The following is a 26,233-nucleotide window of genomic DNA, read 5'->3' on the forward strand; positions in this document are numbered from 1 at the left end:
GAGTATGATGTTCACAAGTGTGGTCACCAGATGGCACTAGCCTTTTCCTTTTACGAAGAGAAGACTTAACCTGCAAAATTCAGTGATAGTAGTTAATCACTAGAGGTAAGGGGACAGAGCTTGAAGCAACTAAACAACTTTTCTAGACAATAAAGCACATGAGAAATATTTTTATTGTCACCCTTTTTTTATTCACTTTTGTAATTGCTTAAAATGAACTGTACTCAGGTCCTTTAAAAGCATCAAATCTCACTTGGGATAATACACTGCCACAACAGATATCCATCGTCCTGTTAACCTTACCTCTCACCACCACCCTCCTCATTCTTGCCTCACTCCACCATTTCTTTTACTGTTCTTGATCTTTTGGATGTTTGCCTTTCCGCCATGTGGAACTTGAATTTCCTTTGTAAGGAACTATTTCCACAGGCGTGTGTGCAACTCACTCACTCCATTCAAGTATCTGTCCAGATAGTGTCTCATCAGACAAAGCTTCCTAGACCACCCTGTGAAAAACAGGACCTTCCTTATTTGCTGCCCCTATAATTCTTCATAGCAAGTGTTATTTTCAGATATTTTATTATATACCCTTCATCGACTGTTTCCTTTGTTACACTATGAAGTTCTATAATTAGAACCTCATCATATTCTTTATAACCTATAAGAATAATTCTCCCATGGTAGGACTCAATAAATGAACACTTGAATGAATGGATGAATGCACCTCTACGGAGAATGAGAGAATCACTAAATCCACATAAATCACTTGTCAAGAATGCAAATTTGCATATTACCAACCCCACTGTCAGTTTTGTGTTTCTTTTTGTACCTGTTTCATAAGATTACTAAAGTAAGATCTCTTCAAATTACATATTTTCTAAATTTATCTTAGATAAGCATGTTAAGTATGTATTTCAGACATAAGCATTGTTGTTCTAAATTCCTATACATAAAATTAATTTTACAAATTTCTTAAATACTACTGTTTTGACCCATAGTACCAAAATCTCAAAACACAATTTTATTTTACCTTCAGGTAACTGAGATAGTAATGGCTTTCAAAGTTCAGGTCTGGAGATTCAAATTATTCTTTATATTCTAACGTCTGAAAGCTAGGAGCAATGCATACAAATAACATTGTACGAGGGGTTATTTTGTGATTGTTTCTGAAGATCAGAAATGTAGTCATAGGGGCTCTTTTAATGCCTTTCTGAAGCAAAATCAAAAAGGTCAGCCAATGAGAGGAGAGAAGAATTTTTTTCCCTCATTCTCCCACGTATCATTGCTCTTTTGTACTGTAAAGTGTACAGGCTGGCATTTAAATGCACAATGTCAAAGGCAAAGCACATCTATTCAACCTATATAAAAAAGACAGCTGGCAGTGGGCAGAAAGGGAAAAATGCTACCCTAATGCCTTCCGCCAAGCTGCCACCTGCACATCCCACCTCTCCAGTTTCTCGTACCGCAGTTTTGCCCTGTGGATGCAGAAGAATTAGCCAAAGAAGCACTTTTCTTCCGACAGAGCACTAGCTGTGTTCCACCCCTGAGACCAATAACCCCTCCTAGCTGCCTTTGTCAAGGAAAGACAGCAGTGATGATGATCAGAACCATGTCAGCCCTTACATCACATTTGTAACAGAGACTATTTTTGTACAAGGCGAATCCCACATTTTGCATACTTGGCTCTGACAAGGAATGTTGCTCATCCAGGACTGGGTAGGTGGAATACACAAACAGATGTGGGATTCAGAGACTAAGAAGAATATTTTGTAATAATTTCAACCAGAGGCCGCTTGTCATGACCAGCAGAGTTAAGGGTGACAGTTATTTCCCTGCCCTAGGAGTACAGGCCAGCTGTCAAGGAAGGGTGGATACTTGCACCATTGTCCTCTAGCTACTCAGTGGGAAAAAAAATCAGTTTGTGCTCACATCATCAAATATGTCTTCAGCTGTTGTTTCGCATGTCCTGTGTGTGTGTGTGTGTGTGTATGTGTGTGTGTAGTTAAACTAAGCAGCTGATAGACAAGTTATTTAATCAAGTAGTTGCTAAATCCAATCATAATTTAAAAAAAAAAGTTTAGATTTAGAGAGAGAAATTAAGGATCATCTACCCTGGTATTTAATCTTTCTCTTTCCCAGCTCCAACATAAGCAATAATGAGGCCATACGACATGTTTGCAGGACAGACACTGGAACTCTAACAGCAGTTATTGTCAAAGAGAACAAACACCTCCTTTCTCATCTCCAGCGCCCCAAAAGATGGGTGGTTACAGGAGTTTGGAATCTTACAGAATTTGACAAAGTCTCCTCCCCTTTGCCCAACCCCAACTCGAACAGAAAGCCTCTGGCTCTGCTCCTACTGCGTGGCTTACAAAGGAAGAGTAGAAGGTTGGAATGATGACAGACTTACTGAAAGTTGTGTAGACCGTGGCAGCATCAGACCTTACGTCCAAGCTTCTGACTCCTAGCAGAGTATTGTGTTTCTCTGCTCCTGGCTACGCTTTTATAAGCCTGGGTGAGTGTTTTGCTTACCTTCCGGGACAGACTCACCTAAAGAAAATTTTTTACATGTAGCCTCTATACGAATACAACTGAATCATAATCTCTGAAGGAAAGATAGACCCTGGTACTCTACATAACTAAATCTCTGGAGATGCATAATTTTAAGCGTTGACTGGGGCACAATCATCCTTACTAGGCACCTATGAGGATAAAAAAGAGTGTGATTAACAATTACAGCAATGCAGCAAGTGCAAAATCCTGGTGTGTATGTCTCCTTTGTTGATCCTTGCACCGCTCCCTACTGGTTGCTAATCACCGACTCTTTGGCCCTGGTTGTGGAATCAGAGAGTTCAAATCCTCATCTTTTTTTTTTTTTTTTTTTTTGACACAGTTTCATTCTGTTGCCCTGGGTAGAGTGCCATGGCGTCCTAGCTCACAGCAACCTCAAACTCTTGGGTTCAAGAGATCCTCTTGCCTCAGCCTCCCAAAGTGCTAGGATTACAGGCAAGAGCCACGGCACCTGGCCCAAGTCCTCAATTCTTTTCTGTATTGGCAATAGAAATTTTTACTTTTGAAGACACACGAATATGGAATCTGTTTGGTCTTTTGTGACATGACAGTGGTGATTTTTGTAATTTTATTTTCAGTACCTAATTGAGTGAGTGAAATACTACAAACAGAATTGAATGTTGACATGAATGGTCAAACCATATACCTTTCAGGCAAAGGGCTTGAAATGGAACAGGCGGGCAATAAATGTAAGTTTCTTTTTCACTTGGTGCTTTAATAAACGAAATTATAATTAGCTCAAATGACCTAATTACTGTTTTTGTACTTTGGGATAGAATTCATTTTAAAGGCTATTTACAAGACTCTGAGAAAACAAATGGTTATCATGAAGTTTGCAAGTCTCCCCTGACATGAACTGGTGGCAGAGGATGGCAATTCAAATGCCTCCTTTCAAGGGTTGTCCTGGTTCTACTGTTTTCCTAGCAGACATGCAAGGCAAGGACTTTTTTTTTAACAGCAAAACTGTCTATTATTCTCTCAAAACAATTAACACAAAAACTTTTGAATTCAGTGAAGGTCAGAGGATTAATAGGTTTTATCTGCAATGTGTTTGAAAAGCTAATTAAGACTGCACATACAGCAGAGGAGACTGGGAATACAATATTTAGTTTTTCTCTACATGACCACAGTGAGAAAAAGCGAATAGGGAAAAACAAAGTGAATATGGAAACTTCATAGACAGGAGGCAAATCCTTTTTTTAAACAAAATAAAACTGAAAATACATCTCCTGTGACAGAAGATACTTCCTTTATTTATTCAAGAAATGTGTTCGGCATCTGCTTTTTGCTGGCATTATGTAGGGTGCTAGATACTCAGTGTTGAACTAAACAGAGTGGTCTCACTTACTTTCTTTTGAACCTAGAAACGAGTTAGGTTTCTAGGTTAAAAACAAAAGAACCACCTTAAAAATTAACAAAAATTTTAATCACTGTTCACATATGTGTAAAGGGGAATGTACTTTGGGTTCCCCAAAATACTGTTTGACAATGTCCACTTAACCATCCAACTTAAATGCTGACATGAAAACAAATGTGTTTTTAAAAAGTCATCGTGACAGAAATATATCCATTTTCCTCATTCTTTTACATATGTATATATATTTTTAGTTCACACACACACATATATATTTTAACTAACAAAAGTTTAAAGTGAGGAAATAGCAGACATCTCAAAATTCTCAGTTGAAATTTATCTACTAATAACTTGTGAACTAAAGTAAAATCTAAGCCACATCAACTGAATGGACCCCCACATGGCCAAAGGAACTCTTAAAACCGAGTTCCCAGCCATGACGACATGGGAGGTGAGACAGCCTCATTGTACCCCCTTCCTGGCAAGCAGCCATCAAACTTTCTCCTGTCAGGGCTAGCAGACACCAATCTTGTGATCGGTCCTCCCTTTTTGCAGTTGCCCTGTGACAACTGACCCTTATTGATTCCTGAACACCAACCACGGAGTGGTTCTGGCCAGTCTTCTGAAGCTGTGCAGAGAGGGCTTGCATGTCCTCTGCTTAACCTTCTGACATCAGAGGGCCGAAACCTCTACCCTCGCATCATGCTAATACTGCCATTTTCTGAATATGGATCCATGAAGGGGCATGGAGCTCAGTCATACATATGCATATTTCTCCTTTTATAAATATTCATGACTCCTCCTATAGCTTGTTAAATATGTATATTCAACCACACTGCTCAACATAAATTTGCTTTTCCCTTGTCCCTCCCTGGAAGCACATGCTCTTGGCTTCTGCCTGAGACTATGAGTCTTAGTCTGACAGAATGGCCACCCTGCAGGCTGCCCTTTCCATAAGAAATAAAACTCTCCTTTCCAAATTTATGAACTTCATCAATTCTTCTTTTGGCCAATCCATTTAAAATAAATATGGATGCATGTTTTCTTTCCCTTCCTTAGGACCTCAGTTGCCATATACTGTGTCAATTCCCCCTACAAGGGTTTGCATGGCTGTCTCCTCTTAATACACCAGGTTGGATCAGACCTAAGGAGTGAGTGTCTTATCATTAACACTGTTCTAATACATTTGAACTCTGTGGCAATATGAATTAAAATAGGTTTCTGTAGTTGGTCTCCTACAACTGACAAATATTGGCAGATTAATAATTTGTAAGCATGGATATCGTGTCAATCCCTCATCTCTACCCCTTCAGGAACTCGTCACCACTGGCCAAATGAACTATAGATTACCCAGCAGAGCCCTCAAAGCTGATCATAACAGCAATCTTTCCTGTCAAGACTTGGCTTCCTAACTTCATTTCCCACTGTTCCTGGGCTGGCCTTTCTTCATGCTTTACCTGAACTTTTCCATCCAATCTCTTTTGCCTTTTCAGGAGAATAAGGCCATAGGAAAGAGCACACTACAGTCAGCCCTTCATATCTGGGGGTTGGTGAGTGCTGTATCCATAGCTTCAATCAACAACAAATCAGAAACTATTTGGGGGAAAAAAAACAATAAAAAATAACAATACAACAATGAAAATAATACAGATAAAACCCAATACAGTTTGACAACTATTTACATAGCATTTACATTGTATCAGGTTTTATAAGTGTATGGGAAGATATGCGTAGGTAATATGTAAGTATTATGTGAGTTTTATAAGAAGCGTGAGCACCTGTGGAATTGGTATCCTGGGGCGGGGGTGAGGGGAAGGGGAAGGCAGAGGTTCTGGAACTAATACCCCTCCCAAATACCAAGGGATGACTATACTCAATTCTGTCCACAGATCAGCCATGTGTCCCAAGTTTGGCCAGTCAGAATATTCTATGGGGATTTTGAGTTGCATGCTTTTCCCTGGGATACAGTGTTTTATGACTCTATAAGCCTGAAGCTTACAAAAGCAATCATGCTACGTTATATAGAGAGTTTACCTAAAACTGCAACAGAGCAGAGAAACTGTTAAGAGATGGGGAAAGAGATAAAGAGAGAGAGTCATGATAATATTCTTTTTCTTTCTTTTTTTTTTTTTTGTGTGTGTGTGAGACAGAGTCTCAAGCTGTCACCCTAGGTCGAGTGCCATGGCATTACAGCTCACAGCAACCTCAAACTCTAGGGCGTAAGTGATTCTCTTGCCTCAGCCTCCCAAGTAGCTAAGACTTCAGGTACCCATCACAAAGCCCGGTTATTGTCATTGTTACAGTTGTCATTGTATTAGCTGGCCTGGGCCGGGTTCAAACCCACCAGCCACAGTGTATATGGCCGGCGCCCTGCCCACTGAGCTATGGGTGCCGTCAATGATAATATTCTTTATAACCTTGAGTTCGACATTCCTCCCATTGGACTTCCAAGGAAAGTAATCCAAAGATTTATTAAAACTAATTTAGGCTGAATTGATTATGATGAATCAAAGATGTAAAAGATTCTTCACAAAATGGTAGGCATTCCAAATACTATTCAAATAGTTGGATGAAATCATTATGCTCACAGTTTATGCAAGAAAGAATTTAGGGTAAAATGACTAAATAAAATCATGCAAGTTTATGTAACAAAACTTAGGCCTAACAAAGAAAATATTTGATGTCGGTACTTAACTACCTAAGGTTAAGTTCTAGATTATAAATTCCTCTATTTATCTTCTGTTTATCTCAGTGATGACAATTATAAAAGGTTTTAAACCTCATGGGTTTACAATTTATATAGATAATACTAAGGGGGTTTCAAGTTTTCAGAGGGCTGTTAGAAAAATAATAACAAAAAGATGTAACAGGAATAAACTATAGATTACCATGTTTCAAAAACAGTAGGGGGTTCTTTTCTAACTATAATTACTAATAAAGCTAATAAAAGTAATAGCATTATTAATATTGTGTCTTGTTTGTCTTGAGCCATCTCACTGAGTTTATTAATAGTTTTAAGAGATAAATATCCAGAAATAAAATGCCATCTTTTCACAATAAAAGTTTAAAAACAAAAACAGATTTAGGCTCAGAATTCAAATGAGAGTTACCTTTGCTTTGAATCATAAAACAAAATTAATTAAATTACATTAATATGTTTTTCTGGCAAGCAAATATTGAATTGACAAATATATTTTTCTTTCTAAGTCTGATTAATATGTATTTGTTCACTCTCTAAAGCAGATTACAAAATAATAAGCATCTGTGAACATATATTAGAGGAAAATTATTTTCCTTCTATAAGAGGTTGTGCAGCAAGGTGAGGTCAATCAGACTTGAAATTCTTGATACAATTTGTTATTTATTGAGTATTATTTAATAATTTTAAACTTACTATAACTATTTTAAACTTGAATGGAGATTTGAGTAATGAATATTTAATGTTGAAAATTAAAAATCAAAACATAAATTAACTTCAGCAAAATGAGGAACTGAATAAATCCTGTAACATAAGAAAGGAGGTTGTGGGAGGTAGTTTTCAAGGGATACCTCGATCATAGACTTAAAATACTTTTCAACTCTTACTTTAGTTTTTTTTTTTTTCCTTTTTCCCTTTCTTCTATGTGCCAATATTATTTTCACAGCTGCCTATCGCAACGAGGGTGTTACTATGACCAGTAGTATTTCTTGGACCCATACAATTTCACCACCTAAGAAAAGAGATCATCTTCCTGTTTTTTTTTAAATGTTCATGGAGGCTGGGTGTGATGGCTCACGCCTATAATCCTAGCACTTTGGGAGGCTGAGGTGGGCAGCTTACTTGAGTTCAGGAGTTCGAGACCAGCTTGAGCAAGAAAAGACCCTGACTCGACCAAAAGTAGAAAAATTAGCTGGGCCAGTGGCACATCCCTGTAGTCTTGGCTACTTTTCAGGCCTAGGCAAGAGGATTGCTCAAGCCTCTTTGGGGTTTGGTTAAGGTTGGTGTGAGCTACAATGGTGCCAAGGCACTCTACTTAAGGCAACAGAGTGAGACTCTGTCTCTAAATGAATAAATTAATTAAAATGTTCATGGACAGCACTGTGGCCCCACCTGAACCATGGGCTCTCACCTGTGGGGGAGTGACAGGTGGAGCAATAAGGATAACTTGAATCCCCGTTTGAGCCTATATGGTTGAAGTTTAGGGGAAGAGCCGTTCACCAAATAAGCAGAATGAGAAGGAAAGAGACATACCCGAGGCAAGAATTCTGTCCACTGCCCTTTTTTGTTGGTTCTTTCAGTATTGATGAAATAAGGCAAGAATACCTACCATTAACTATGATGAATTAAAAGCTGCATACAGTGGCACATATGGGAACTCTATGCCTTGTATTACTAATGCACTAAACTGAAGGAAAGCTGTTTTCCAACCTTCAGTCTTTAACTTCTTCCTGCATAACTGTCCTTTCCGTTCCTAATTGGTTATTCTGTCCTACCTCTATCACTCTGACCTTCACACATCTATGCCTTCTCATCAAGGATAAATTCTTTTAATAGATGCCATTTCACAACAAAGTCAAAGTTGTGCCTTTTTTATATGCATTATATTTTTTTTTACAGGCTCTCTGCAAACAAGGAAAAAAATTAACTTAGACATCAATTAGCTTTCTGTCTGTGGATTTTCAAAAAAAACACTTGCTAGTAAAGACCTCACATATTAATTATTCCTGTCATTTTGATAAAATTTGAGTGAAGCTAAAATTCAGTTGAAATAACAAATTACAATTTGCATACTTGTGAAAGCCAAATGCTGAGACTGGTGGGTTCTATTGGAGATGGAAGAAATTTGCCCAAATAATAAATGATTAGAAATGGCAAGGATGTGTGATTAGAACCTCAGTTAATGGCCTTGCAGCATGAGAAATGCTGCCCTAGTGTCAGCTTTAGCTATTGGTTGATGAGTAGCTTTGTACGCCATTGTGGAGTTGTTAGGTTTCACTGTGATTGAGATGGAAAACCCCTGCAAGGGTGGGAACAGACGAGGTAGCGCCTCCATCAGCCTGAGTGCCTGAACCGCTATGATGAGTAGAGCAATCTTCCCAACAGAAAGCATGAACAAGAAATAAATTTCATCATTTTTGAAAGCTGCTGGAATTGTCATGGCTTTTGTTATCATCACCCTAGTATGAGGCAAGAGATGATGGTTCTGAGCCAGGGTGATTCTTAAAGGTAGTGCAAAAGGATCAGCTACTAAATATATTCCAGGGGTGAAAATAAAAGATTTACTGATGAATTAAAAAGAAGAAATAAAAGAGTGAGGGTTATTGGAGAGATTTAGGCCTAATTTTAAAAAATGTAATAATTCATTATGAGGAAAAGAGTGAAGTATAGAGGACACATTCAGGGGGGTGTTGCATGAAGATTTGAGGGGTCTTTTATTAATCATATTAACTTTGGGATGTCTAATAGATCTTAAAGGGAGCAGCGAATAGGCAATTGGATTCATGAATGTGGAAGTCAGAGAGAAATCAGAGCCACAGACAGATTTTTGAGAGTCCTTATTATAAAATTGGTTTTAAACTCATGGAACTGTATGAGGTCACCAAGGAAGTGTGTATAGAGGAGAAAAGACATAGGATTGAACCCCAGGCTGCTTCTAATTTAAGACTCCAGAAAGAAAGGGAGGAAGTCAGCAAAAGAAAATAAGAAATAGTGACACGCGATATTAAAAGGAAAGAGTATTGTCTGAGAGGCTGAGTGATGCGAGACCAGTTGCCAGCTGCTCTCAAGAACTGGGAGTTTACATCTGCATTTGCTTGTGTGCAGAACAGACGAGAACCATGGGGGGATTACAGCCTGTGTACAGAGAGGCTGGGAGGAGAGTTTAGACAATTCTTACGAGGTGTTTAGTTCATCATAAAGGCATCTGAGAAGTCGGGCAGTAACCCGGGAGGGCCGTGCTGTCAACACCAGGGTATAGGTGATACAGCATGTTTAATGCTTCTGAGAATGGCCAATAGAAGTCGAAAGGAATTTGCAGAGGACAGAATGGTTGTAGCCATGCTCCTGGGTGAGCAGGTAGGGATGGCATATTGTGCACACGTGGGAGGATTTTTTTCTGTCAGTCTGAACCATGGACCTTCCACTGACGGAGGTTTCACATTCTCCATACCATGGTGCATTTTCTTTCTTTGTTCTTTGTTTTGAATATGGACCCAACTCTACATCAGCATAGTGTCTTCCCGAGTATTTGTGCCTTTTCTTCTGATGCATTTTAACATTATCTTCTTCATCTGTTTGTATTTTTTACCTTATATCCTAAGATTAACGTAAATAACAAGATATGGCCAACATAATTGCTACATTTTATTGACACAGATTATTCTTGGAAAAAAAAAGACTGCTTTTATTTGCTGGAGTATTATATGTGTTCCTCCTCCATCTCCCTCAATTACTTATAACAAACTCCCTAAAAAATAATCACTATTCTTATTTTCCAGTCCAGAAACTTTTATTATCTGAAGATTTTTCTCTGTTTTTTTTTTTTGCATTATAAATAATTATTAGTCTCTCCTTTCTACCTTAAGCTTATTGTCATTGGAGTTTTCCTGCTGAGATATCTCAAATTTCTTGCCCTGAGGACAATTAATCATTATTCCATATGTAATACATTTTACTTTTTTTCATAGTGTCCTTGGTTTATGCAGACAGCAATAAAATTCAAGATGGATAAAGGACTTAAATTTAAGGCATGAAATTATAAAAATCCTCCAAGAAAGCATAGGAAAAACACTGGAAGATATTGGCCTGGGGAAAGACTTCATGAAGAAGACTGCCATGGCAATTGCAACAACAACAAAAATAAACAAATGGGACTTCATTAAACTGAAAAGCTTCTGTACAGCTAAGGAGACAACAACCAAAGCAAAGAGACAACCTACACAATGGGAAAGGATATTTGCATATTTTCAATCAGACAAAAGCTTGATAACTAGGATCTATAGAGAACTCAAATTAATCCACATGAAAAAAGCCAACAATCCCATATAGCAATGGGCAAGAGACATGAATAGAACCTTCTCCAAAGAAGACAGACGAATGGCTAACAAACACATGAAAAAATGTTCATCATCTCTATATATTAGAGAAATGCAAATCAAAACAACCCTGAGATATCATCTAACCCCAGTGAGAATGGCCCACATCACAAAATCTCAAAACTGCAGATGCTGGCGTGGATGTGGAGAGAAGGGAACACTTTTACACTGCTGGTGGGACTGCAAACTAGTACAACCTTTCTGGAAGGAAGTATGGAGAAACCTCAAAGCACTCAACCTAGACCTCCCATTTGATCCTGCAATCCCATTACTGTGCATCTACCCAGAAGGAAAAAAATCCTTTTATCATAAGGACACTTGTACTAGACTGTTTATTGCAGCTCAATTTACAATCGCCAAAATGTGGAAACAGCCTAAATGCCCACCAACCCAGGAATGGATTAACAAGCTGTGGTATATGTATACCATGGAATACTATTCAGCCATTAAAAAAATGGAGACTTTACATCCTTCGTATTAACCTGGATGGACGTGGAAGACATTATTCTTAGTAAAGCATCACAAGAATGGAGAAGCATGAATCCTATGTACTCAATTTTGATATGAGGACAATTAATGACAATTATGGTTATGGGGGGGAAGCAGAAAGAGGGAAGGAGGGAGGGGGCCTTGGTGTGTGTCACACTTTATGGGGTCAAGACATGATTGCAAGTGGGACTTTACCTAACAATTGCAATCAGTGTAACCTGGCTTATTGTACCCTCAATGAATCCCCAACAATAAAAAAATAAAAAAAATAAAACCTGCTGTGATTCGATTCACCATAATGTTCTATGCCGGAATAGACAGTCAAGAGAGATAGTCTAAATTCAGGTTATATACAGTGAACATTTACTATGACCTCATTTCCTGGAATCAATTCTTGAGCACATTTTTTTTAAACCAACCTTCTATAAGGGTTGAGCAAGTGACTTAATGTAAGACGATGGTAATAATAATAATTCAAAACTTCATTTCAATGAAGCTCAAGTTTCAAACTTCATTTCAATAATTTAAAACTTCATCAGTTTCATTAGATGTTTGATTTAAAAAAATTAGAATCTTGTAAGTCTTCTTAAATTAAATTCAGTCCAGCTTATTATAGGTTACCCTCCCAAATTTGAGAGTGATTCCCATTTTTCTGCTTTTTTAACACTTCAGATGGTAGACTTCACTGACTCAAAAGATTCCCTGTGTAATCTTGACCATCCCACATTGTCTACTTCTAATTTCTACTGTGGAGTCCTCAGTTTGGGGGATAATAAAAAGTAAGTCTACCACCTATACAGGAAAGTAGATCAAAGTTAGAGACAAGGCTTTCATATGCTCCCTCTTTCTCATTTCTGTATTAGACATCCATGTTTCTGGAGTACTTTCCTCTGATTATAATCAGGTTTGTTTAAAAATATGTCTACTAAAATTGAAGACTTTAATTATAGTTTGATCCACATAAACTAATATATTTGTACTCCCTTAATATTTTGAAATTTTACAAAAATTTTGTTTCTGTCTTACATCTCACTTCCTCTATCACTCTGTATGATGTATAATGTTTGTAAGAGACCACTGTTTTAATGTCCAATTATTTCGTTTCTTTTTTCTCAGAAAATAATTCATTGTAAATATAAGCTAGAATTAAAAATAATTTAGTATGTGTGCAGGAAATGCTTAAAATATTGACATATCAGTGCACACCGGGAAGAAACATGCATTGTTTCTTTACCACTGCTTCCTTATATATGCAATCCTCCCTGATGGAAGTGCTGCCCAGCAGACACCACAACTGTCTCAGGCTCAAATTCAGGGTTGATTTCGTTTCTGCTTTCTGTGGATAGTCCCAATTCTCCAAAATGATCATTAAAAAGATTAAAAATGGTCAGTTTTATACTAACCCTTTGTGTAGGCCTGATTAATTTTAATACAAACATTTAGCCTTTCTGAGTTTTTAAATTTATTTTTAAGCCAAAATGCCTTTACTTCACTTTTGCATTAAGCCTATACAAACTTTTGTATTATTGTGAGTTCAAGGAGAATTATTGCAGACACAACAGGTGGTCTTGTTATATATCAGACACAACAAGTGATCATGATTATAGTTCTATCTCACCTTCTCTAAAGTAGGTTTGCTTCCATCTAGCTAGTTGAGACATAATCAAAGACATCGGATTAAATAACAAGTCAGAAGACTTTCTGGTATTATTCCATTACAAAATCTCATACCCTCAAAGGTATAAACAGCTATTGTCTCATGATTTCCATGAATACAAAGTACTTGAAAATATATTCTCTTACCTTCAAAGCAATTCAATCATGATGAATTTTTTTAATACATTCAAGTTACCATCATCTGAACTCAGACTTTCAACTTGATTGGTTTGGGAACAAAAAACTTACTTCAAAGGAATCTACTGTTGTCTTACATCATGGAGCCCCAGTAAGTCAAGGTTGGGAATTACTAAATAGATCAAACCTGATTTGTACTACATTTCCAATTATTTACTTATCTGAATAAATATTTTAAGTATTTCAACTGGTAAATACCATTATTATAACTGCCCCAAGGTCACTCAGATAGTGCGTGAATTATCTGTATTTTGCAACTTGTTAGGATTAGATAGATTACTACAAAATACTCTGAAAAAAAATTTATCTAGAATTCAAAGCTTCTTACAAAACTAATCTGATGCATTTGTCAAATCTTGTCCAAATACATATTTTCAAAATACAACAAACATTCAAATAAAAGATAGTACTCTAAAACCAAGTACTTTTCAAATCGAGAAAGATGGAATGATCAGGGAAAGATGTAATCTTCTCAAAATACAAGTCTGGAAAAGGGAAGCATGCTCTTTTAATTCTTAAACTTAACATAAACACTTGTGAAATATGCTATCTATTATCTTACCCAATTACATAGGCACATATATTTTAAGGAAGTTACTTTTAATGACACATTAATGTAAAATTTTAGTAATCTGCAATCTACCATGTAAATTATCTTGAGCTCTAGTAGCAAGAATTACTTTCTACAAAAGATTCAGAAGTAAAATGGATGATATTCTAATGTCTGGGAGGTATAAAATTTAATGATACATTCAAAGCAATAAGCTTCGGCAGAGGACTCTTTGCAATATTCTCAAGGAAAAAGCATATCTAATATAGAGAAATCAAATGGCCAGACTTTTCTTTCCCATACAATAATTGAAAATATTCTATGGAAATAGATATGAATGTACCTTCTAAAACAGCATAAACCTTATGAGCTCTATTCTAGATTAATCTGACCTGATCAATTTATTACCACAAAGATATCTTAACACGAAATTCCAGCAGGCTGTTATAACTGAATGAATGATCTTTAAAGAACATTGTTAAAATATATCCTACAAACTTACCTCAGTGAACACAAAGGACATTTTGGATATATCCTTTTCTGAAATTGAGGCTTTCAACTTACAATGTACTTATAATCATAATCGGAGTTTTAGTTTTTGCATCGGAGTCACCTAATCTTATATAGTATATCTTGCAAATGCATACCTCTGTTTTAGGGCAATCTATATAGATTCCTCTTAATAGCTTGAAAACGTCAATTTCATGTTATTAGAGCATCTGTGGTATTATCTCCAAAAAAAAAAAACAACATATTTTTCACCCAGGTACTCATCAATGAATTATATTAATAAATTACCTTTTAGATTCTTGATTGCATATTTTTCCCTTTTTATATAAATGTCTTACACTGTGTTTATGTTCATGAGGCTCTATATGGGCCTACCAAAGCAAAATTAGACAAAAAAAACTCTTTACTCCTTATACAAGCACAGTGTCAGCCCTACCCCTGACCCCCAAAAAGCTTCTATACTTCATTCTCTCCTTCCAGTCTGGCTTCAGCCCCGGACTTCACTGACTACCCTCATCTCTTCCACCCTCATGTCACAGCATTCACAGAGTTGGTAACTTTTTGCTTCTTGAGAAATCTATGGCTAATAGCAAACTATTTGGCCTTTCTCTTAATTTCTCTGGTAATTCCTTTCAGCTTCTCTTGCTTTATTTTTCTATTATCTACTCCCTACAAACTAGAGCTCCCCAGGTCTTGATTCTACATTCCATTTTCTTTTACTTTTGACACGGTATATCTGCGTAATATAATCTATTCCCCGGACATTAACTATGGTCTGTATGGATTGCTATATTTAAAACTCCAGGCCAGGCATGGCGGTTCATACCTATAAACCCAGCACTCTGAGAGGCTGAGATGGGAGGATCCCTTGAGCTTAGGAATTTCAGAGAAGCCTAAGCAAAGCAAGAAAACCCTGTCTCTACTAAAAATAGAAAAGTTAGCCTAGTGAGGTGGTAGGTGGTTACAGTATCTACAGTCCCACTACTTGGGAGCCTGAGACAGGAGAATGGTTTGAACCCACAAGTTTGAAGTTGCTATGAGCTAGGCTGGGGCCATGGCCTGCAGCCACAGAGTGAGACTTGTATCAAAAAAAAAAAAGCTCCAGCTCAGAATCTTCCATTATCCTTTCAATAAAATCTAGACACCCACACACTTCTGTTTATTCGGATCCTTTGCACAAACCACACACACACCCCATATGCATACACCACATGCTGCATCTTTAAATACCTCTCTACTCCATGCATTGTTTGCTATCTTTGCCCCAAATTTATTTCCTTCATTGCCTTTACTCCAAGTTTTTCTTTTTCTTTTTGTTGCCTTATGTACTGTGTGCCTCCCTCATCAAATTGTAAGTATCATTAGGGCAGACCCTGTCTGTGTGCACCATCTCCTATAAAGCTAGGTACACATAATCACAGGCAGTTAGTAAACAGGTCTCTCAAGAATGCACACATGCACAAATGAATGAATGACTTGGCCTTTTTCTAGGAGCTTATTTCAGCAAATCTACAGGGTCCTTCTTGTAATCGATACTTCTATGAAGATCATTCTTGAAAGAAAATCCTGTTGTGAAGTGTGATATGATAATGAATAATTTTACATCATTATCATCCAACATATGGTGTAAGAATTATTTTTATAATTAATAAACCTATAAGCATATAGGGTGATAATAATTTAACTCCAGAAATGTTATTGCAGGGAGAGTAGGGACTGAAGATCCCATTCTAGGCAAAGGAAAACACTTCCAGAAAAAGGGAAAAACAGAGAAATAAGCTGAGCAAGGCAGAATAAAAACAGTTTAGCTAGCTTACTTTTAAACCAGCAGCTAAATGACTTATTTGAGCAGTTCCTGCTTTTATTAGAAGCCTGGCCTGTAAGAGATACAGCTTGCAAACACCCCTGCTGGATCTGTAAACACTCTGAGGAATCATGCCCATAGACCAAGCTACAGGCAAGGCCTAGGAAGGAACAATAACCAGGCCGTCCCCTGCCCAGTCGACAGCCAAAGCAAATACACATTGTGGGTATCTGTATTATGGCCAGGACAGAGATCAAGGGAACAGCTAGAGCCCTGAAATATGGGCAGGAGGGTTTGTACAATAATCACAGAGGAAGATGCCTCTAGGTGGAGATCAGAGGAAAACTCTTCTACCGACTCTTCAAAGGAGCCTGATGCCCTTGTGTCTGCTCCACAGAGAACTAAAGGGAATTAACCTCCCCCCAAGGGATCTGTGTGTGTTACTAGACAGGAGGCTGCCCCCACGCAAGGCTCAGGTTTTGGATTTCACAAGGTTTCTATGACCCTTAAAGTTAATGATTATAGATGGAATAAGAATTAACATGCTTACTCAGAGAAACTGCTGATGTTTTTGTTCCCTTCCTCAGCTTACCCTCTGGGCTAAATGAGAAAATAGCCTTCAATAAAAGCTGAGTAGAACAAACACTCAGGGCCACTCACTGGAACCCCATAAGCTAGCAGTGGTCACCTGCGTTCCCACCTTTGAAAACTTTATTCTGTGTGTCCTTTTTATCTTTCCCAGCCTTTTACTATATTTTCCTTCAGTCACTGCCAGTCCCACAGGTCTGAAAGGACCCTGCCCCCAGGGCAGGACCCCAGCAGTTATGACTTTTAACTCCAAAAAGCTCAACTTGAGACAATTGGTCATTTTACTTTGGGCCTTGTTTCTCTGTTGGTCCATATATTTTTCTCAGATTATAATTTTTTAGTATGAGACAAAGAAATTTGTTGATTTTTAAAGCATTATAATTTCATCAAACAGGTGAAACATTACTGTTACAAAAATATCTTCATTGTATGATGAAGAGAGGAAGAATATCCATGCTGCTTTTATCTACAATTCAGGGAAAAAAAAAAAAAAAAGCATAAACTACACAGGGTGTCCAACCTGTGGCCTGTGGGCCACATGCTGACCTTGGGAATATTTTTTTTTTTTTTCCTTCTCTGTGATATCAGATATCAGGATAAGTATACAGGACCTTTTTTTTCTTTTTTTGCTAATCAGCTTTAAAGTGTTTGTGTATTTAACCTGTGGCCCAAAACAATTGTATTCTTTCTATGTGTGGCAGAGAAAAAAATAAATAAATAAAAAAAGCTTGGACACCCCTCAACTACAGTTTAAATTGCCAAATTTGATCATGTTACTTGATCGAGTCATCTTTTCTCATTTTGGTGAGAATCAAAGATAGATTTATTCACTGCAATTTAGGCCTTCAAATTCCATCTCTTCTTATTATATGAAATTTATCTTTCCCGACACCTCTGAAAGTAACATTATTACAGATAACTGTGGAGATCTTCTTTCAACTTCCATTTGCCCTTTCTTCCAACTGGAAAACTTAGATAGAATGCCAAAAACCTGCATCTTGCTGACTCACTTGTAGCTAGGGTTCAGACGACATATTAAATCGCACCATTTAGATATACAGTAATGAGACTGAAAAGCAGGAATGGTTCGGCAAGCCAGAATAATGATTTGGCAAATGAAGATGTCAGTTAGTTACTGAGACCTGCAGCAACATTCCCAGTATCTAGTCTTGCTGGGTGTGAAGAGATAACTTTGGTGAACAAAGCAGCTTACTGTTATTGTGCCCTGCTGCTTAATAATCCAGTAACACCATTTAATTTCCAGTCCTTCAACTGGAAGAATTGTGTATCTTGTGTCCTGTGTATAATCTCTTCTGTTTGTACTAACTAGAGTGTTTGGTGTTTCTAGCATTGAAGTCTAATACAAACCTAGAGAGATGTATTTAAAAAGTCTTACTTCCTTCAGTGGTTGCTTTATTCCATGCTATTTCTTCTCATGAAATGTACCTTATAACACTTCAAAAATATTCTGGTGATTTTTCTCTTTGTTTTTAATTTTACATGGTGTTTTTAACTGGCAGATATTTATTCCTCTGACCATGAATAATTTCAAATACACAATACATAGAGATCAGTACAATTAAATCCTATGTACCAATTATTCACTTTCCACCATCATTAATCAACAGGATGACAGTTTTGAGTCATACCTAACACAGATCATTATCAAGGTGGGATTTATCAATGTCACGTAGTAGAGGTTAATTTATCAGTCAACATAATTTGAGCCTCATGTTTCATTTGCATCTGCATATTATAAAATATAAGTAGAGTAAGATAAATAATATAGCACATAAATAAATGGGTATATTATATAATATAAATAATATAAACATTAACATAAATATAATCAAATATCACTATAAAACACATATTAAGCCTGTAGGTATATCTTTTGCCTTATAAATTAGCTACTCTTTGGGGATACAGTAGTAATATCATATGCTCTGCCACATTTCTCTGACTATTTTAGAAAGAAATGACATATGTTTCCCAGCTCTTCAAGATTTAGGGTTATTTTCAATCTCTCTCATTATGTCTATAAATTTTTACTACTTTCATAATAATTTTAAAACTGACTTTGTAAACCATATTGCTGTCATATGAAAATATACTTGAAGAATTATTAATCTCCAAAAAGAAAGGTAAGTTAAAAACTGGCACTAATTGAATCTCAGTGTCTCTCCGCTACTCTCTCCCTCTCTCTGTTGCACCCTCCCGCCTTTCTCTCTCTCTGTCTCTCTCTCTCTCTCACACACACACACACACACACACACACACACACACACACACAAACCCACACACATCCACAAACATTCAATTTTGAATACTTGGAGGTTAAGAACTTGTAAACGAACAGTTGAGCTGTGCATATTTCATTGAGAAGTTGCACTGATTTGGTAAAGCTCTGATTTTTTGTGGAATCAAGGGTGAAAATGACGCCTCCGGGAACTATGTCTCATCCCTGTAATCCTAGCACTCCGGGAGGCCACAGTGGAGGAGAAATTGAGCTCAGGAGTTCCAGACTAGCCTGAGCAAAAGAAAGACCCCATCTCTACTGAAAACACTAAATTAGCTGGGCATTGTGCTGGGTGCCTGTAGTGCCAGCTGCTGGAGAGGCTGTGGCAAGAGGATCGCTGATGCCCAGGAGTTTGAGGTTGCTGTGAATGAGGCTGATGCCACAGCACTCTAGCACTCTCGCTGAGAGACTCTATCTCAAAAAAAAAAAAAAAAGTAAAATCATGAGCATATGAGCACAAAATTGATTCCAGAAAGAAAATTTTGTTTTGCAACACTAGCTGATCAGCTCTCCCCAGATGTGCTGAGAATTGCCTCATTTGGTCTCTGCTTCACTTCCGTCCTTGCTGGAAGTGATATCAGCATAATCGGGTATCTCCTCAGGGGTGCACAACCTCACTGTGACATGACTCTCGGTTTAATACCACAGGTCTCCCAATGACACGGGAATATCAGATTTTCCCTTTTGACTCATTTGCACATAAACATGTTTTGCCTTTTCCTTCAAAAATCTAAAACCAATCCCAGATAACACCCTCACACAGACACAGACACACACACATCATTGAGTTTTGCCAAAAGCGTTTTTTCTGCCTTTGCACTTGCAATACATATGACAAACACTTTGAAAATTACAACTCAAAACTTTCTTCTGTGACTCTTTTAGTGAAACTAATGGCCCAGAAAGGAGAGCCTTGGTGCGTTGATTTATCTTCGTTGCCCAATTATTTAATTGACACAGATCCACTGATCCAAGCAACCAGTTCCTCAGTAGCATCATATAGTTGGAACTGTATATTTAATTCATATGATAAAATATATATCTCACCAGAAAAATAAAAAAAAAATTTTTGCAGTTTTTAGCTGGAGCTGGGTTTGAACCCGCCACCTCCGTTATAGGGGGCCGGCACTCTACCCCTTTGAGCCACAGGCACCACCCTAAAATAAAGAAAACTTTAAAACAAAATGAACAAATTTCAACAATACAATAGACCTCAAAACAACACATCCTTAACAATGGAAATTTGAATGCAAAGGAATTGGCAAGCAACTCCCAGATCCACAAAATGTCTGGCTAGCTCTTCTTGTTCACCTCATAAGCCATACAATCATGCAACTCTTAATATTTTAGCTTTTTCTCCTCCATTTCTAACATTCTTTCATTTCTATTTGGTCCTTGCTAAGAATAATCATTATGTAGTTGGTCATCCAATGGTCACCCTTTGTAAGGTCCTCATCACCACCATTTTTCTACATGTGCTATTACTATCTAAAAATAGCATAGGATGGTTTTCAAGAACACTACTCAGGCCTCCCTGCCCTTACCGGACAATATCCCACCTTGAAGCTCTCTCTTCAGTCTCTCCCTTATCTAAGCTTACCTACTACCTCATTTTTTAGAGCTTTGTTTTCAGCTATTCCACAGGGAAGATCTGGAAATCTCATTGACTTTAAGTTGTGAATAGCTACGAGGAATGGGTTGTTCAACCCATATACACAGGATCCAGGAGATTTGCATTTTAATAGAGGACAGTTCTTCATAACTCATAAAAGTGGAAAGGCTCTAATAGCAGGATTTAAAGCATTGTTGACACTCATGGAGAAAATATTTGAGGTAAGAATACTCATAACAAATCATAATACTTGAGATGACTATCATTTTCATGTTGACTTAAGCCTAATGTAAAAAGAAGCCAATATTCATGTTTGAACAAGAATAGAAACAGAAAGAAATTTAAAGGAAAAAATCTAAGCTGTAAAATCTTTGAATAATACTGTTTCTTAATGGGATCCGTTATTCGCTCTCAGCTTCTTATGTTTTCAAGGTGGTACCAGCACACTGTGTAGAACTTGTCAATTTCCTTCTGTCTAGGGAGGTGGCCCTCAGCTTAATTAAACTTTATTGGCCCTTTTCTCCCACCTTAGGCCCCTGACCTCCCTTTTTATTGATCTTTAGAAAACTTGTGATTGTAAATTCTTTCTCTGCACTTTTGAGATGTAAATGTTTTTACAAGCCACTTCCCAGTTTTACAATGGTAGAAGGTCCAGAATCAGATTACATCCCTTTGAAATGTAATCATTAAGATAGTGCCCCTGTGTCCTAGCTTCAGTGGGAGGGGAGGACCCTAACTTCCTTGTTCCAAATGGGGAAACTACCTCCAGTCATGAAAATATGAGACAGAAATTTCACCTTTTCTTTGGCAAAGGCCACTTTGCCTATGATTCCCCTTCCAGCTCTTGCAAATTCTCCCACTTTTAATGGTTCAGTGGCAGTAGACTCAGACTCACTTCTAGTCTCTTTCCCCTAGTGCAGTAGCCTTGAATAAAGTCTTCCTTCCCCATTAACCTTGGTGTGGAAGAATTTTTGCTTTGAAAGTCTACTCATGGGCAGATTTTAGTACCTGTGTTCAGTTTGTTTATGTCGCACAAAGATTCTTTCATGAAACAAACACCCTCAATATAATCTGAATTAAGAAAACAAAAGGCAATACCTTTTTTTTTCACATCAATGGCAATTTCCTTCTCACTTTTCTTTTTGACATCTTCTTTTTCTACTGGAGAAAAAAGATGATGGTAAGGCTTCACCTGTTTAACTCATATATTTCAGGGCACACATGGCTGTCCTTGAAGCATCCAATGTGCCTTGTATAGAAGAATCCTAAATCAGAGCTATCAGTCATGCTAAATATAAGTCAACTGGTACCTTTATAACAAAATAGTGGTTTAGGTATACTTTCTTTTCAGGAACATCCAATGTTTTGCTAAGGGCAAAAAAATAAAAATTATTTCACGACAGTGAGAACATTAACTGGCATTGTTAACTATGACCAAATTCAACAACTTTTCTGAAGTATGCTAAAGAGTATATTGAATGTTCTCGGGACTATGAGGTCACTGGAGCTATATCGAAAGCTGTAACATTTTTGAGGTTCACTTGGGACATCACATGAAGTATTTGAAAACAACCAACTACAATAAATCAAATATAGCAAGTCAATTATTTTCTCCTCCCTACAGAAAATAATTTGTTCTTTTTGTGGATATTTTTATTGAACTGAATAAGTTGAACAGTAATCTCTTTACTTAACTATAATTTACACATATATACGCTATAACTATAATTTACATATATAGTTAAGTAAAGTAGTGAATTAGAATTGAGCAGCTGCTCTTAAGAAAAAAATAGTTGTAATTTTTAAAAAAGCATTTAAGCTTGAATTTTCTTCATAAAAATTTATCAATTTCTGTTTTATTTGAAATATTTAGAAATCTTAAGAGTGACCATTAATAACACTGAAAATAAATGTATTAAGGGAATTTCTTTCCTAGAAAATAATTGCTTTACCAGTAGCATTACTGGTCTCCCACACTCTTCAAAGAGCAAAGGAAAACAATGGATACAAATTGATTCATGTGGTAGATAGCTTTTGAATTCCTTACCTTTCTTTTTTGTTTCAGAAGTAACTTTCTTCTCAATTTTCTTTTCTCTTTCTTTTTCTAGAGAAGAAGTTTGGAATACTTTCTTCAGTAAAACAGTATGAAAAGAAAACCCAGGTTGGAATGAAAGATTACTGTTAAGTCAATTCTGCCTCTGCTTTGTGACTTTAAGCAAGTAATTTAATCTCACTAAGTCTTATTTTCTTCTCTCCTTCAAAGCAAGATAATGTTTACAAAGCCTTCTTCACCATGCCAGGCTCGTAGCAAATGCAAAAAAAAATTTGTGGGCTGCTGATATTGTTTATAAATATGGAACAAAGTATTTTTAACTTTGTGAACCAATTGTTTAGATAGCACCTAAAGTTAGATATTGATATACAAAATTAAAACATATTGTCTTAGGAAAGATACTGCAGGTAAACTAAATAAATTATCTCTTTTTGTTTTCATGTGCTGAATTTCATTATAAATAATATGTTAAGCTATTAAGGTATCTATTTTGATTTTACTGTTTTTGAAATCTGGCTCTTGTCAACAAGCATTTACACTTGATGACATTTGTCTGGCAGTGTACTAGAGACATAACTTCCACTGCCCTTTCTGAGTGGTTATATCAACGAGGGTGCTCAGATGATCTTTGCACCCAGCAGTTGTAGTAACTCCAGATGCCACATCAAACCATTTGTGGACTCTTTAAACTTTATGGAAGATTTCTGCTTCAGAAATCTGAGAAAGTCTCGATCCAAGGAGCAAAAGAGGGAACTTCATGTACTGTCGGGTATAGACACATTGCAATTGGACATCCCTGGATAGTTTTCTGGTAAGCATACGCATTTGAAATAACAAGGTCACCTACAATACCTAGGTATCGAAATCGAATGTTTGGTGTTCTTACGTTTGAGGCAGTAAAAGTGCAATTAACCTTGAAAATTGATTTTTATCTGCAATTAGTAGTGTATTTACCTTATATTTGAAATAACTGTCTCTTTCTCATTTGTCATTTGTCTCTCATCTCAAGTACGGTTACATTCAGAGACCTCCATTACCCAGAACTATTATAAGATTGTTACTATACTGAAGAAATTCAATACGTAGTTCTAGGATGAACACATAAGCTGTCTACTAATGACTGCATCTTATTAAATACAGGAATTAATTCATTCCCTTAGGCATAGAGCTTTTTTACCTACAGGATCAAAGATAACACTTTCTTTTGGCATTAGAAGAGTAATTTATAAAGAACCCCTTTTCATGACTTCTAGAGATAATCTAGTGTCTTAGGGAGAAATATATTCACACTTTGTCTAAACGTGTCTACAACATACTATTATAGCTCATCCAATCAAAAGAAGAAAGTCAAAAAGTCGAATTTTGATAGTTCCAGAGCCAGAAACAAACCAACTAAATTGCATTTTTCTTCTTTTAAGGGTTTATGCATATTAAATATGCATATTGTGTTTAAAATTCTGAATAAAGATACTTCTGATTTAAGTATATTTATATTCCGTTTATCTGGGAGAAATTTTATGTGGCAGGGTTTTTCCATCTTTTCTAAATAAATGCATATTCCAGACATTTGAAAAGGTATTTACTAGATTTCACTCTCTGATACCAAGCACTGGAGAAATACAGATTAATTGTAACTATTTCTAAGCCCTTACTAAACATCAGTGTCATACTTACCATAGGATCACAGCTCAGCATCCAAGCCTCTAAGTTTCATGATGTAGATGGATAAATAGTTCATTACAAAGTTTTTGCCAGTTAGTTGATCTTAGACTGAACTTCATGATGAAAGTAGATATTTGAGGCCATAAGATGAAAAACATTATTTTCTTTTTTTTTTCTAAAGAAGAGGGTTCTTGTGCAGTAAATTCTACCCTTTAAATTAACATACTGGGATTTTACTGTTATTTTACTGTCACTTTACTGATAATGGTATTTGTGCCTTTGTCCAGACTGAATTAATGCTTCCATTACATACTCTGTCTGTGATGATAGCCAAACACTGTGAGAGTCATAAATAATAGCAGAAGTCTACAAAAAACAGGCATAAATAATGTACTTTAATAACATTTTTTATGAATTAGACTTTTGAGCTATCACTATGGGACTTACTTTATTCTCTGTGAATTTTATTTAAAAACCTCAGCTGCTGAAGATTCGGCCTTTGTATCTTCAAAGATTATTGTCTCTGTTCTATAGGTGATTTTGCAGCAGTGGAATTTAAACTTTCCATTTATAAAAGACATCATTTAATCTTATCCTTCTCAGTTGTAAAAACAGCCCATGTTCCTTTTATGAACCCTCCTCCCCTGACTTTTCTCCCTCAACAGTTGATGCTCCTTCCCTTCCACTCGACTACCCACCCGCCTGAGCAACTTCTTCGCCATCCTCTCTTGCTGTCTGTTTGCTGTTTTGTTTGTAACGGCTAGAGAAGGATTAGAGCATTTACGCCCATTGGTTTTCAGAAGGTTAGCGATTAAATGTATCTATAGGATGTGAACTTATCAGCATATTGCCTTTCTCTGACAAAAGTGCCATAGCCCTGAAATGATGGCTCTATCTGGCAGGGATCACCGGAAAAACTGGTTGGGAGAGAAACCTTTCCTGCAATGAACAGCTCTGAGCCACAAATCTATTATTAGCTTGTGCATAAATTAACATCAGATGAAAGAAAAATTAAATGACTTACTTTTTAAGCCCTTACAATGGGCTTTTCTCTTGCGTTTAAATGTTTTTATGCCATCTCAAAGCCAGAGAAAGCACAATAGTTAATTACAATTGTAAAGCTTTCTAATATGCCAGTTCCTACCAAAAGGAGCAAACAAATGCAAAATGTTTCACATTGGTCTTGTGTTTGTTCCACTCCTCTTTGCCAAATGGTGTAGAGATTATCCCAATTCTATGTGTCAGATGGGTGCTTGTCTTCTGTCATTCAATGGCCAGAATTGAGGTATTCTTAGTTCCAGTAAAGTAAATAAAGATTTGTTTCTTTTATAACAATGCATTCCAACATAACTCATCACTGTCAGCTTTTTTCTCTAGAGCGGCAGTGATTGGCCTGGAACCAATGTCACAATACGACCATGGAAAATTTTACATAAGGAGATAAGTCCAGTTATACAAGGGATCATTAGAGTTCTCTCCTTATCTACAGAGGGGTGTAGTGTTCTCTACAAGGGAAAGCACAGATGTTAGTGACCTTGGTCTGAATTCTGTTTCTAATCCTTTCTAATTGTGTGACCTTGGGCAATGTCAATGATATTTTATTTTCTCCCTTTGAAAAGTGGGGCTAAGGGCCAGACGCAGTGGCTCACACCTGCACTACCAGCACCCTGGGAGAACGAGGCAGGTGGATTGCTTGAGTTCAGGAGTACCCAAGAGGACAGAATGAGACTCTGTCTAATAAAAAAAAAAAGAAAGAAAGAAAGAAAAAGAAAAATGGGGCTAAGAAAACTTACCTTTCTGGTTTATTGTGAGG

The 26,233-nt window shown here is 36.9% G+C and overlaps 1 protein-coding gene across 13 annotated transcripts in view; it reads right to left on the minus strand.

Annotated features, from left to right (window-relative positions):
* The window catches only part of TRDN (triadin), a 403,216-nt gene that overhangs the window by 208,399 nt on the left and 168,584 nt on the right, over positions 1 to 26,233 (minus strand). For 7 of the 13 annotated variants that reach the window (XR_008380232.1, XM_053592192.1, XM_053592191.1 and 4 more), the window contains 2 exons: positions 22,753 to 22,809; positions 21,804 to 21,866 (listed from right to left, as the gene is read on the minus strand). The exons of 1 other annotated variant lie outside the window; for it this stretch is intronic. Coding sequence is in view for 9 of the 12 variants with exons in the window: in XM_053592192.1 (XP_053448167.1) it covers positions 21,804 to 21,866; positions 22,753 to 22,809 (120 nt within the window). In the remaining 3 variants the exon portion in view is untranslated. The remainder of the gene's footprint in view (positions 1 to 21,803; positions 21,867 to 22,752; positions 22,810 to 26,233) is intronic. 5 more of the 13 variants (XM_053592194.1, XM_053592197.1, XM_053592188.1 and 2 more) reach the window with 3 other exon arrangements.

Source organism: Nycticebus coucang, chromosome 5 (genome assembly GCF_027406575.1).
Source record: "Nycticebus coucang isolate mNycCou1 chromosome 5, mNycCou1.pri, whole genome shotgun sequence".
NCBI classification, from domain to species: domain Eukaryota; kingdom Metazoa; phylum Chordata; class Mammalia; order Primates; family Lorisidae; genus Nycticebus; species Nycticebus coucang.